General features: G+C 35.6%; 1 protein-coding gene across 4 annotated transcripts in view; it reads right to left on the bottom strand.

Moving 5' to 3' along the window:
• Window positions 1-14,418, bottom strand: part of CDKL5 (cyclin dependent kinase like 5) — a 227,453-nt gene that overhangs the window by 60,400 nt on the left and 152,635 nt on the right. For all 4 annotated transcript variants that reach the window (XM_024240950.3, XM_054544372.2, XM_054544373.2 and 1 more), the window contains 4 exons: window positions 13,406-13,526; window positions 11,413-11,472; window positions 9,009-9,099; window positions 5,234-5,423 (listed from right to left, as the gene is read on the bottom strand). In XM_024240950.3, the coding sequence (XP_024096718.2) occupies window positions 5,234-5,423; window positions 9,009-9,099; window positions 11,413-11,472; window positions 13,406-13,526 (462 nt within the window). The remainder of the gene's footprint in view (window positions 1-5,233; window positions 5,424-9,008; window positions 9,100-11,412; window positions 11,473-13,405; window positions 13,527-14,418) is intronic.

Here is a 14,418-nt window from a genome sequence, read left to right as displayed (position 1 = left end):
CTAGGAGTGAAATTTCATTGATAAGAAAATTAATGCTGAAAGTCAAAAGGTATTACAAATATTATAATAAAAAATGACCAAGCAAACTCCTAACTTCAAAGAATTAATTTACATGCGTTTGAATGAGACCTACCATTCTAATATGAAATAATTCAACAAATAGCCAAAACTCATGCATAGAAGTTTAAAGTATATCTCAATCAGTCTTGTCTCTTCCTGAATCACTTGGCCAATCCAATCCAATCCAATGCAATGAGAATGCCTCTTTGCTGAGCACTATGTGTGAGGTTCTGGTCTAGACATTTTACAAATAATATTTCATCTTTACACCAATCCAATCAGGCAGTCTTTTGGTTATCATCATTTTACATGAGAAGAAACAGAGGCACAGGATGGTGAAATAACTTCCTGGCATCATTCAAAATAGTAAATATGGAGCCAGGCCCTGAACCCCAGCAGTCTAACTCCAGAGCCTAGGCCCTATACTATGGGGCATCAATTGTTACTTTATCCCAATAATGCAAACCACTATAGCAACATCTTGTAGATTTTCCTGTCTCTACACAACTAAATCCAAATGCACATCACACTGGACTGGTTACTGGTGAGTCCATGGTGCACGGGAGACGCAGTTTACATGTCCCATGTACTTAGCTATCTGTCATAGACATTTTCAAATAACTTCATGAAAGAAAATTTCTCTCTCAAAAGATATTGTCAAGCCTCCAAAGAGATTAAACTAATTTAGTTAAAACACCACAAACACTTTCAGACTAAAATGTAAAGTATTAAGGTTTATAAAAGTCAAAGTGTGATGGAGGCAGCAATTTCCCTGAAGGATGTTTGTAAGCAGCATTATCACACGCTGTCTAGAATTTTATAGACAATATTGTTTAGGGAAGAAGACTATGAACAAACAGGACCACAGACAAACGAGAAAGAGATATCCTTTGTGTGGCCTATCTAATCCAAATGCTCCTCGTTCTTCAATATCCATTTCAAATGTCAAATGCTTCATAAAGCATTCTCTAATGAATCCCCAATGATGATTTCTAACTTTCCAGAATATTTGACACTCTCATGGTCTAAACCATATGGAGATACATTAGAAAACCGTACAATGAGGTAAACAATGCAGTACTTTATTATATACCACGCTTTCTTATAAATTGTATTGTTTTCTAATTATTTCATGGATGAAAGTCTTAATTCTTCAGCTAGTTTGTAAGTTATTAAGGCCAAGCAGCATGTCAGATCTGTTTATACTCTCTTCAGAGAATCCAGCATAGAGCCTCATTAACCAGGCCAAGAACAAGTCAGCCAGCAAACCAGACTTAATGTTCCAGCAGTTAATGTTAAAATCCTGAGGTCAAATATTTAATCATTCAACACTATTCAGCCTAGCAGGCACTATTCTAGGTGTGCTGCAAATATAATGGTGAACATAACAGTTCACATATTTGCAAACAGCTACTTAAAGGAGAATGCAATGGGTGCTACAAAAGAGATATAACCAGAGTGTTATAAGGTCACCAGTTTCCTCTCGAATAGTCTAGAAGGTCTTCACGGAGGGAGGACATTTGGCCTGAGTCTAGGGGAGGAAGGAGGAGGAGAAGAAAGAGGGGTGAGTGTTGGGAGCATTATAGAGATGGAAATGCAGACTATAAAAGCAATATGTCAAGGAAATGGAGAGAGGTTCAATGTGGCCAAAGAGCACAAACTGGGCCAGCGGGGAGGCAGAAATGAAGCTGGAGAACTAAGAAGGGGTTTTTAAAGCTACCTTAAAGAGTTTAAACTTTATCAGTAACCTTGTAGAGGTTTCTAAACAAAAAAGAGAATTGTGTGGTTTGAGAAATGTGAGAAGGCTAAAGTGAAAAGAGAAAGATTGGGGGAACTATTTGGGGGTGGTGGTCAAAGGTGAGGTAAAGGTAAAAGGGTAAAAGAAGCATGAGAGATGGAGAGAAAAGAAATACAGTTGAGCTTGAATGCTGATGCCACAGACTGGTTAATCACTTCTCAGATATGTAGTGAGTACTTACTGGATATGGTAGTTTCTGTGTTAAATGCTGGAAACACATCTGTGATGTGATAAAACAGTTGATTTCTGCCCTTGAGAAACTTATATTCTAGTGTGGGAGGACTAGATAGTTAACAATTAACAAGTAAAGAAACAGACAAAATAATTCCATACTGTGGTAAGTTCTATGATAGAAAAAGGATGCTGTGGGAGAGAAAGACTAGGATGGAGGTGAGGGTGGTACGTTGGGTGGCCAGAGAAAGGGGCACTCTTTGAGATTGACAGAATGAGAAGGGATCACACGAGGGAAGCACCTTGCCAGGAGAAGCAGCCATGGGTCCCAAGTTGATGAAAGTGGAAAAACCCTGGAATGTTTATGGAAGCCAAGAACAAAAAAGGTAAGTGTGCTGAGAATCTGGAGAATGGGGGGAATGGAGATAGGTACGAGATGAGGTCAGGCAAGGTCTCATAGGCTACAGCAAGGAGTTTAGATTGATTCTCAGTGAAAATGCAATTCATTAATTATGACTAACTTTATTTCTGAGTATAATAGATTTTTCTTTCTTCTAGACTGGGGACAAGTCCTATTTATTGTCATATTTCCAACACCTAGTATGACAAATGTTCAAAAATGTTGAGCTAACCTGCTGAACCACATATACTGTTGGCGCCCCAATTACTGGTCATAGCTGGCAAATTTCTGGCTTACAACAGCAAAAATAAAAGGAGAAACAACAAACTTGCCTGAGGTAACTCAGACAGATGTGAAAGGCTGACAAAAAGCAGGAGATAAAAGAGATACTGGCATGCCTCTGTCCATTCATTTCGCTCACATTCTCTGAGCCTAGAAGGATCTGGACGGTTGGGCACTTAGGTTTGAGCAGTGGTGGTCTCTAAAGGGAAATTAACTGGGGGCTAGAAAGCCAAAAGAAAAAAACAAAGTGCTTTGTAAATGGCAAGGTAACATGGTTTGAGAATTATGCATTTCAGAGAAAGGAAAGAAATGGTGGGGAGATTATTTTATAGTTCCCACAATGACCAGCAATTGCCATGCTGGCCCAAAAAAGTGGCTGAAGATGGATTAAAGACTTAATGTTAGACCTAAAACCATAAAAACCCTAGAAGAAAACCTAGGCAATACTATTCAGGACACAGGCATGGGCAAGGACTTCATGACTAAAACACCAAAAGCAATGGCAACAAAAGCCAAAATTGACAAATGGGATCTAATTAAACTAAAGAGCTTCTGCACAGCAAAAAAAAACTACCATCAGAGTGAACAGGCAACCTACAGAATGGGAGAAAATTTTTACAATCTACTCATCTGACAAAGGGCTCATATCCAGAATCTATAAAGAACTTAAACAAATTTACAGGAAAAAATCAAACAACCCCATCAAAAAGTGGGCAAAGGATATGAACAGACACTTCTCAAAAGAAGACATTTATGCAACCAACAGACACATGAAAAAATGCTCATCATCACTGGCCATCAGAGAAATGCAAATCAAAACCACAATGAGATACCATCTCACACCAGTTAGAATGGCGATCATTAAAAAGTCAGGAAACAACAGGTGCTGGAGAGGATGTGGAGAAATAGGAACACTTTTACACTGTTGGTGGGACTGTAAACTAGTTCAACCATTGTGGAAGACAGTGTGGTGATTCCTCAAGGATCTAGAACTAGAAATACCATTTGACCCAGCCATCCCATTACCGGGTATATAAAGGATTATAAATCATGCTGCTATAAAGACACATGCACATGTATGTTTACTGCAGCACTATTCACAATAGCAAAGACTTGGAACCAACCCAAATGTCCATCAATGATAGACTGGATTAAGAAAATGTGGCACATATACACCATGGAATACTATGCAGCCATAAAAAAGGATGAGTTCATGTCCTTTGTAGGGACATGGATGAAGCTAGAAACCATCATTCTCCGCAAACTATCGCAAGGACAGAAAACCAAACACTGCATGTTCTCACTCATAGGTGGGAATTGAACAATGAGAACACTTGGACACAGGATGGGGAACATCACACACTGGGGCCTGTCGTGGGGTGGGGGGAGGGGGGAAAAATAGCATTAGGAGATATACCTAATGTAAATTACAAGTTAATGGGTACAGCACACCAACACACCAACACGGCACATGTATACATATGTAACAAACCTGCATGTTGTGCACATGTACCCTAGAACTTAAAGTATAATAAAAAAAAAACTGGCTGAAAAAAAGTTGTTTTTAGGGTAGGTGGAAGAAGTAGCCTATAACTCACTGGGCACTCTAATAAGGTGACTCCTCCTCATTTGGGGAAAGTTTATACTTTCTAAGACACTATTTCACATATTCTCAGAAAAGTTTTGTACAAAGTTGTTAAGTCTAGGAAAAGCTGCCCAAGACAATACACTAGTTGTTGTTGTTGTTGTTTTTGAGACAGAGTCTCACTCTGTCACCCAGGCTGGAGTGCAGTGGCATGATCTCGGCTCACTGCAACCTCTGCCTCTTGGGTTCAAGCAATTCTCCTGCCTCTACCTCCCGAGTAGCTGGGACTACAGGTGTGCGCCTCCATGCCCGGCTAACTTTTGTATTTTTTGTAGAGATGGGGTTTCACAAAGTTGGCCAGGCTGGTCTCGAACTCCTGGCCTTAAGTGATCCACCCAACTTGGCCTCCTAAAGTGCTGGGATTACAGGAATGAGCCACCATGTATGGTCCCAAGACAATACACTAATTTGAAAAGAAGATTTGATGTTTCACCGTCAGTGGACCAGAAACATCTACTAAAACAAGAACCTTCAAATCTGGGGAATCCAAGTTTTCAGGGCTCTCCTCAAATCACTACAAATATGTTTGCTCAACATTCATACATTTGGTATATTTGGGGGATGCTTAATATTTTGGATAAAGAAACAATCTAAGATAACCAAAGTTTAGTGTATAAAAATGTACACACTAAAAAAGATTTTGAAAAACTGGAACTTAAAAATTAGAAAAAAGATTAGAATTTGAATTCTAACCACTTTTTAAATTCACAAGTACTATTAAAAAATTCGGAAATAAAATATTATAATAGGGATTATAAACACTGTAATGGGAAAGGAAATAGTATTCAAAGGATAGTTTAGCATTCCATTGTGCAATGAACAATGACTCAAATACTGCAGTATTGATTCCATTTTGGGTTTCAGCAAAACCTCTTACCCGGAGCCCATGGAAGCGAGGATTACTGTAGAAAAGCTTCATCTGCTCAGATGGAAGTGGTCCTAGCACCTTCTGAATAGTAAAAAGTTGGTCAATTTCACTTTCTCCAGGAAATAAAGGCTGTCCATCGCTAAGCTCCCCAAGAATACAGCCCACCGACCACATGTCTACGGACTTTCCATAGGGAGCGCTGAAAAATAAAGGAAGAGATTGTTTTGGCAACTGAAAAAATATAATGTTTTGATAATTTCCAAATTATTGTGAACAAATTTATAATGTGCAGCACACTTGTATATTTATGAAATTAAAAAGTTCCATGTGAAAAGAAGGCTGAAAAGCAAATCATCAGAACACAAGTGAATAAACCTAGGCTAATAAAGCCATCAATTTAATAACAATTTAGTTAGTATACACTAATTTGAAATTTATTCACATAAATAGATATAAATATATATCTTAAATGTGAATGGCTTAATAAACCCTAATACAGTATACATATCTGGCAAGTAACACCTCACTTGGGGAATGAAATGCTTCCAAATAATTGTATTTTCTAAGACAAATAATTATCCTTTAGCTCTCTAAATGTCAAAAAGATACATCTTATCCATTTTATGAGTTCAATCTATTAAAATTTACTATGTACTGACTTATGTGTTTCCTTAACACTGAATATTATTTAACCTTCCATTACTCAGCATCACAGTTTCTGATGACTAAGATTGTGCTAAGATCTACTATATTATTTATTTGAATATAATATATGTAACCTATGTATATAGAGCTTTATGGCAGCTATTTCCCTCAAAACATTTTCCAATTCATTTAGGGGTTTATAGCTTCTTCTAGGGTGTGAGTTTACCAGAGGGCTTTAGGAGTGTTGCTGTTATTAATAAATGGAGGTTGTATATGAAAATCTAGGTATCCTCAAAACAGCTTTATATCTAGAGGGTTAAATTTATAGCAAATTAAGAAACCACACACACACGCGTGCATGCTCACACACATTTCCAACATAAATAATCCAAGCTTTAAGAAGGGAAAGCCAAAAGAAAATATCTGAAAAAGAATATGGAAAGAAATTTTGGAATGCTAAAATGATATAGTAGTGAAACTTTTAAATCAAAGGACTGTTAACATTATACAGAACAAACTTCTAGGATAACAAATCATTGCAATAATAAGTCAATATTTCATTTATCTCATTTCCTTCCCATATCAACCTAAGAACCACACAAGGAAACTTCATTTAGATCTTTTTGGTAAGTTTGTTGGGCAGGGCAAGATACTGATCTTTCTTTCGTGTCTGTTTGAGAAAGAGAAAATTTGTTCCATAGTGCTAGATGGAGAAACTTATGGAAAATTTCCACATACTCACTACAAGCTATTTTTCTTCTGTCATCTGATTTGAATAATTTATGCAGCTGGAATGATTCTGAATGTCAAGGACAAAGCCTTGAGAATATATAAAATTTAAATTCTTAATGTATAACCAAATACCTGATTTCAAAAGGATTTTTACAAATACGGCTCTCCAACTAGTACTTGACAATCACTTAATTAGCAATATTCATTTTAGCACTAATTTAGTTACATTGTCCCCATACTTTTAGCAGCTACCACACATCTCTAAACATAACTCCAGTTTTTCTACAGGTATTATTAAGCAGCAAATACTCTCTGAAGATTCACAATAAGGCTGTCCTCAAAATAAACTTTTTGGGGCCATGTTACAGACACCACCATATTATAACAAGCCCTTCTACTACACTTGAGTCCTCAGATGGGGTTCTAAGAATGATCTACTTCATACTCATTTCTCCATTAGTAAAGTGTCCAGTAAATTCAATTCTCCCAAAAGAAAATGGACTATGCATCCCAATGAGTCCAAAAGGTACATGGAAGAAATATAGACAAACACAAAGAAAATCAATCCTAATTCTAAGATTAAAAATTAGCATAAAAACTCTAAACTCTGCCTACACAATGGAAGAGATAATAAAGTGACTAAGCATCTTTGTTTTTCAGGATAAAGCAAGCTTTTGATTTTAAAAAAATAGTAAAGCTTTCAAAAACTAATGTCAATGATTCTTACATGCTTTAGGTCAGCAATGAATCAAGAATTACTACTAGACGGTTGGTAGACACTGGAAAATAAGTAGTTAATATCAAAATAAACCCTCAGTCAGTAACTTAAACATGTCATCATGCTCTTCAGAAAAAAAATCCAGAAACTTATATTGCTATTATATAAAAAGCATTTTTAAAAATTAAATTCCTCATGTCCCCCAGATACACGTATGCACGCTAAATTAAAGAAATATAATTTGCGCACTTGTCATCATTATATCTAATTTTATTTGTGGAGTATAAATTGTCTGTTTTTGGGTGGTCCCAAAGAAGGAAATACAATCTAGGGAAAATAATCCTACAACTAGGGTAGGTAGAGAATTATTAATGAGAACTACAGGCTCATTCTTAGGCTTTAAAGTTAAAATGTACTAAAAAGAAAAGAACCTTATCAGAAGACCTTTTTCTGGTGTTAACAGATGAATGAAAGAGCATTGAAAGTTAAAGGGTGGCCACAAAGTAGATGAATGTAGAGATGTTACTGAGAAAATCACCAATGCAGTGCTAGTTTGAATAGCCATTTATCATCAAACAGGATTTACACTGTTCAGAACAAAAATGGCAATTGGTTCATTTTTTTGTTTTTTGGGGTTTTTTTGTGTGTGTGTGATGGAGTCTTGCTCTGATGCCCAGGTTGGAGTGCAGTGGTGGGATATCAGCTCACTGCAACCTCTGCCTCCTGGACTCAAGTGACTCTCCTGCCTTAGCCTCCCAAGTAGATGGGATTACAGGCAGGTATCACCATGCCTAGCTAATTTTTGTATTTTTTTGTAGAGACCGGGTTTCACCATGTTGCCCGGGCTGGTCTTGACTCCTGAGCTCAAGCGATCTGCTGGCTTTGGCCTCCCAAAGTGCTGGGATTACAGACGTGAGCCACTGTGCTCAGTCTGGTTCAATATCTACTCTATGTACCTGGCAAAGTGGTTGGACATAAGAGATACTTGATAAGTATTTGATGAATTAATAAATGAACAAATAGATAAGCCAGAATGTCAAACTGTGTGGATACTCACATTCTTAATGTGGAAGTTTATTAGCAAAGATGGCTACAATTAATTTCTTCCATTTCCATACATATACCATTTTATAATATGGCTCTGCCACTTGCCCCATCAAGAGGTGGAATTTATTTCTCCATAGCATGAATCAGGGGTTGGTCATGTAACATGCTTTGGCCAATGAGGCAAAAGCCATACAAAAAAAGGCTTGAAAGCTACTGTTGCTTTGGGGCTTACCCTCTTATAGCACAGAATTCTCCAACTATCACACTTAGAAACTTGGAATAGCTTACTGGAGGATAAGTTTCCAGGGATCAGAGACGGTCTGATCCAGCTGAGACCCCTAAACTAACCAGCTCCCAGATGACCTACCAGCTGACTATAACTTCATGAGTGACTCCAAGAGAGACCAGTAGAAGAACCACCCAGCTGAACTCAAACTGGTGATTCCCCCACACCCAGAATTGTGAGCAAACAAAAAAGTGCTTGTTTCATACCATTAAGTTTTAGGTAGTTTGTTATACTGCAATATGTAACTGACACATTTAATTAACTTAAGTTCTTATTTTCCATAGATGAACTCAAAGCAAATGACAATAGAATCAGCAGATGTGGAAATGTCATTCTATTTTGGGATGGTAACTCACCCAAGTAAGAGTTCTGGGGACCGATACCATCTGGTGGCAACGTACTCTGTGTAATTAGCATTATTGCCTTCTGACAGATTACGAGCAAAACCTGAAAGATAGTAAAGTCCAAAGTTGTAACTTTGAAAAAGAAATAATAATTCATGTTGGCAAAATATTTCAGCGCTAGTAATACTTTAAACAACATCAAAAGAATGTAATGACTGTTCTTGCATGGGCTATTTATTAATAATATCCTTGTTATCTTAAAAAGTTAGTAGAGTGTTCCATGTCAATTGAAAGACATACAATGTATTCACTACAAAACCAGTCTCTTCACTATGCTAAAGAAAACCGTGTTTTCGAAGTCATCCCATGCTTTTATAATTATTCAGAGCATACTTTTAAATCAGCTCTCCCAATAAATGCAAACCTTAGGAAAAAAATGAAATAAAGTCCCCACAAAAGCTAGAAATCAAAATCAAAGTCAAACTAGCATATTGTAGACAGTCATTAATTTTGCTATGTGGCACTTACACAGTATTTGCATATGTACTGTTGCTGAGCAATTCTAGCCTTTACATGAACAGTGACGGAAACAAAGCAGGCCAAAATTACTATCATCTCCTAATGACTGAGCATATTAGGGGTATCTTAGTTACCAATTACAGACTCTACCACTACTTTTACCCCCACCCTTTGAAAAGGTTTTAGGGCTACTGCAAAGCCACAAAATAAGGTAGGAGGATAAGTTAATCACCCATCTAACTCACCAAACACAACATAGGTTCACTATGAATAGTCATAGAGAATCAGAACATTAAAATTAAGAGTAAAAATAAGGTGTACGTCAGTTTTGAGACATGGAAAATAGCGTTTCTTAAAATGAAACGGTAAAAAATAAAAACAATCCCAGCATAAAACAAAACCCCTAACTTCAGATAATCAATGTTTCTTCATAAGACACGCTTTGAAGAAATATTTGTATTTTTGAATGGGGTTCTTCAAGTCAGACCAAGGAGTGCGTACTCTGGGAGGGGAAGCAATTAGGAAGTCCTTGCTAGGGATACACAGGACACAGGATACCGCATGTGGTGCTGCCAGGAGGAACTTCCTGACCATTTACAACAGTCTTTTCTCTGAGAAATAATGCCAGACCAGGAGTACTCTTCCTACGACTAACCATTCTATAGGCATTCTTTTATATTTATAACTTGCTTTATATTTTCAGTAACTTAAGTCTCTGCTTTGGGTAGTAATCACAATTATGGACAGGAAATCAGAAACAGATGCTGTTCCTGAAAATCATAATCCTAACAAAACGCTAAAAATGCCACAATTAAAATCTTTCAGATCCAGTATTCAATATTTCCTTTTTCCTAAGTACATTCTTTATAAATTTAGGACATAGACTCTTTTACATACCATTCCTTATCATAAAATATGAAGAAAATTAAGTCCTGTAAAACATTTTTTCTCAGGCAAACAAGTTAATCAAATTCAAAATCTTTGAAAATACTGAGTGACAATAGCTACATATGCTTCCAATTGTTACATTGGACAAAATGGGTCATTCTACGAAGCAAATTTTGACAATGCCTCTATTTCTTGCTTGTGTAATTCATCTCCTATGCACTAATCTAATCTAATTTTTCCTTATAAGGAGATGGATTCTTAGTTATATGTGGAGGTTTACATTGTATTTGTGATTATATTTAAATATATGAAAAAAGACATTTAAAAAATCAAGTGTTTATTTTTCAGCATACAGGTTTGGCAAAACTATTATTTTAAAAAGTGACCCATGACCCTAACATACAATCTAAAATTTTTTCTGAATTATTTTAATTTAAATGTTTAATAGAGCTTAATACAGAGTTATCTACATGTGAGACACAGACAATTTTCTACTAGGAGAGAGTACGACGAAAAAAATTTCCCTATACATTCAATCAAAAGCTGTAATATTATAAATTACTAACCCCATTCATTGAACATTTAGAGGGAACAAATGAAAATGTTCTAAAAATGTCTTTTGACTTTATAGATACATAACAATTGCATATACAAAATACTTATGTGTATTTACAGAGGAATATTTTAGTGTTCATGATTAAACCTGGAACAACTATCAACATTAAAAAAAATTTTTGTGAAGTCATTAGATATTGGGCATATGGGTGTATTTGCTTTGAATTAGTTCTGATTAAACAAAAACCATGATAAAATTTTAAAAATAGACAATACTCTGAAGAGAGCAGTACTCCTCCAGCAATCAATTTTTCAACATATGACTCAAAAGAATGTTCCTCTACCAATTTAAGTCAAAACATGACAATTACTTTTAATATTCCTTTAAAAGCTACCTATGTGTTACAATAAATTAATTCTGTAAGTACCAGGACTTAATTTCTTTTTAACTTACCAAAGTCACACAGTTTTAGGACATCATTGTGGCTGATTAAGAGATTTTCTGGTTTTATATCTGGAGTGTCAAGATAAAAAAAAATTAGTAAAAATGTTCTACGTTCTCCTGATTGACACTGTTAGATCACTGTAATAGCATCTAATTAGAAATATCTAGAGTAATTTGAATAGCAAACTGTGGCAGCAAAAAGAAAAGTAACACATTTTATGCTGGTACATAAAAGTTTCAATGAATTTCTTTTTCAGAAACATGCAGACCACAACTTCAAAAATATTTTTTTCCTCTTTAAGTATTAAAAGGATTAGTTGGATCTCTGAAAGAATTTTAAGAATAATTAAATATAGGCCCACACATTTCAAAAACCTATTATTACTTCATAAAATACTAGTAATACAAATTTTTGGAGATAGAAATATAAAATGTTTACACCCACAAGATACTTTAAAAATACATGAGAATAAGTAGCTAGCATTATATTTACTGGAAAAGAAATACAAGACATGCTTTCTGTTACATTCTTCTACATAATTTCTATATTTACGTCTCTTTAGCTTTTCTGCATGGTTCACAATTATCAATGTCTAATGCTGAAGCCATACTGGATGAATCAAATTAAGATTTCTAATTTTTTCCATGGATGTTATGAAGATGTGGTGGGAGTTAAGCAGAAATTCACAGAAAATGTTTGAATTCTCTCCTTGGGAGGCATCTCACAATTGTATTTTTAAAGTAGAATACCCATGATCTATATCATATGGTAGAGATGCAAATGGAGAAAGGGCAGAGGTAGTGAAATCTGTAGATTTCAAATCATGGTTTCTACCATTAATTTGCAACCACTGATTCACTATGCATGTAATCAAATCACAGTATCATGATGGAAATGCACCTAACTCAGCTCCTCATTAATATCCCCAAACTACAGTATAGACTGTTACTAGAATCATTACCCTAGACACTGGATGTCCAGTTGACATGGAGATCTACCCATGCTACCAACAATCTTGATAAGGTAACTGCTATGAGAGTCAAATGCAAGAGAAATATAAACTGTTTCTAGGAATAAAAGATGATGGCATTCTTCATATGACCTTTAAACTATTCTCACAAGTGAGAATATTTTTAAAGTGATATCCTTGTGCATTTGTATATAGGTAAATTAAAATGTAGCATTCTTTTATCTGCTAATCCAAAGACAAAAAGTAGATACTGCAATTTTTTAAATAAATATTTAGGGTCACTGTTGTATCAATTTGTGTCCCACTACTGTAAAACTCTCCAATGCAAGAAAGATTATCAGGAGAAGATAATGGGTGTAGAGTCAAAGTTGATGCTGAGCAAGTAATTTCCCTTTCATTGCTATAAACCACCCACTTCATGGCAGTAAAGGACAAAACAGTTTATGGGAGTATAATTATGACCTTTATGCAAGGTTGATCATGCCTGCAACTGCAGACAATGGACACTTTTCACTAAGGGGTAGGGAAAATTAGGAGGTGAAGATACATACTGGAGATTGTTGGTGTAAGAAGGAATGAGACATGAGCGCCAACAGGGGCCAGTGACTTAGGAACCACCTATATAAAGCCTGATTCAGAGTTGTTTCACATTACCTGGTCTACCTGCAGGACCAAGGCTATAGAGATCAACATTTTGCTCTTCTCCTATCCCCAAGTAAGTTTCAAAGTTCACATTTGTTGAGTTCTCTTATATCACTAGGCATTTCTACAGTTGGGAGTGGATCTATAATAGTTATACAAATGTAAAGATCTCACCACAATATCCAAATAAATTTGTAATCCATCCTTTTGGTGATAGAAAAGGAGATTTGGAGAGCAAATATTTCTCATGTCTTGTACTTTCAAAATATATTTAATTTAAATGGCAATGCCAATGCTTATGAAAATATTCTTAAAGACAGTAACATGTGAAATACTCTTAACTTTATTTGATGTTTTAATATTTTCCATTTTAAAAATCTCATACTCACCTCGATGGACAATATCATTCTTATGGCACCAGTGAATAGCCTTGATTAGCTGATAGATGTAGCTTTTTACTTTCTCAGGTGGAACTCCATTTGGCATTTCTTCCAGCAATTCGAGCATATTCTAAAAATTAAATAGAGCCATTATTTCCCAAATTAGGTAGGCCCGTAAATTATGTATTAACAATTTTACAAAGCGTCTAGAATAATTCATCCAATACAGAGCATTTTTTTTATTGTTTTGCTTTCTATCTACAACTTTCTCATGCTGAATCAGCATTAAAATTGGGGCTTTCTTTTATGAGGAATTCCATTTTTACTATTCCTTAATGCTACCCCAAATAATAACCCTGTATACTTTTCACTCTCCCTAAAGATTTTCAGGCATTATTTTAGAATAATTAGAAGAGAAAAGCAATACAAAGTAGAAATATGACACTGTAATGTATAAAGGGGGGAAAGAGTCTTTTTAAACACAGTGTGCTGTATCTCTGCAACAGAATCTTGTGATAAAAATCAAGCCTTGAAAATACACCTGGAAGATCCGGGAAATATTCTTAGTAGAAAAAAAAAGATCTCTAAAATTAAAAACGATCAATACATTTAGTACAAAAATTCAAACAGGCCAGAAAATACTATTGAAATAAAGAGTCACAGACCCCCTACAATTCAATATTCAAAAACCTTAATTTGAAGTCAGAGACCATTATAACTAAAATTCATGCAAAATTTTTTATTATGTAGAAATTCCACTTAGCCAGTCTCTATTGAATTCCCAGATTAACCATTCTCCTTTCCCACTGTAAAGTACAAGGCCCATGGTACAATCATAGCTTATTATTTGTAAGCAACCATCCAGGACAGCAGTTCTCAAAGTGTAACATGTGGATCTGTGGGGTCTCAGACCTTGCGGAGGGCCCATGAAGTCAAAACTATATTCATAATAAGATTGTGATGTTTGCCTTTTTCACTGTGTTGGCATTTACACTAATGGTACAAAGCAACAATGGGTAAAC

Source organism: Pongo abelii, chromosome X (assembly GCF_028885655.2).
Source record: "Pongo abelii isolate AG06213 chromosome X, NHGRI_mPonAbe1-v2.0_pri, whole genome shotgun sequence".
Classification (NCBI taxonomy): Eukaryota; Metazoa; Chordata; class Mammalia; order Primates; family Hominidae; genus Pongo; species Pongo abelii.
The sequence above is the reverse complement of the archived record's forward strand: the minus strand, read 5'-3'. Positions and strand labels throughout refer to the sequence as shown.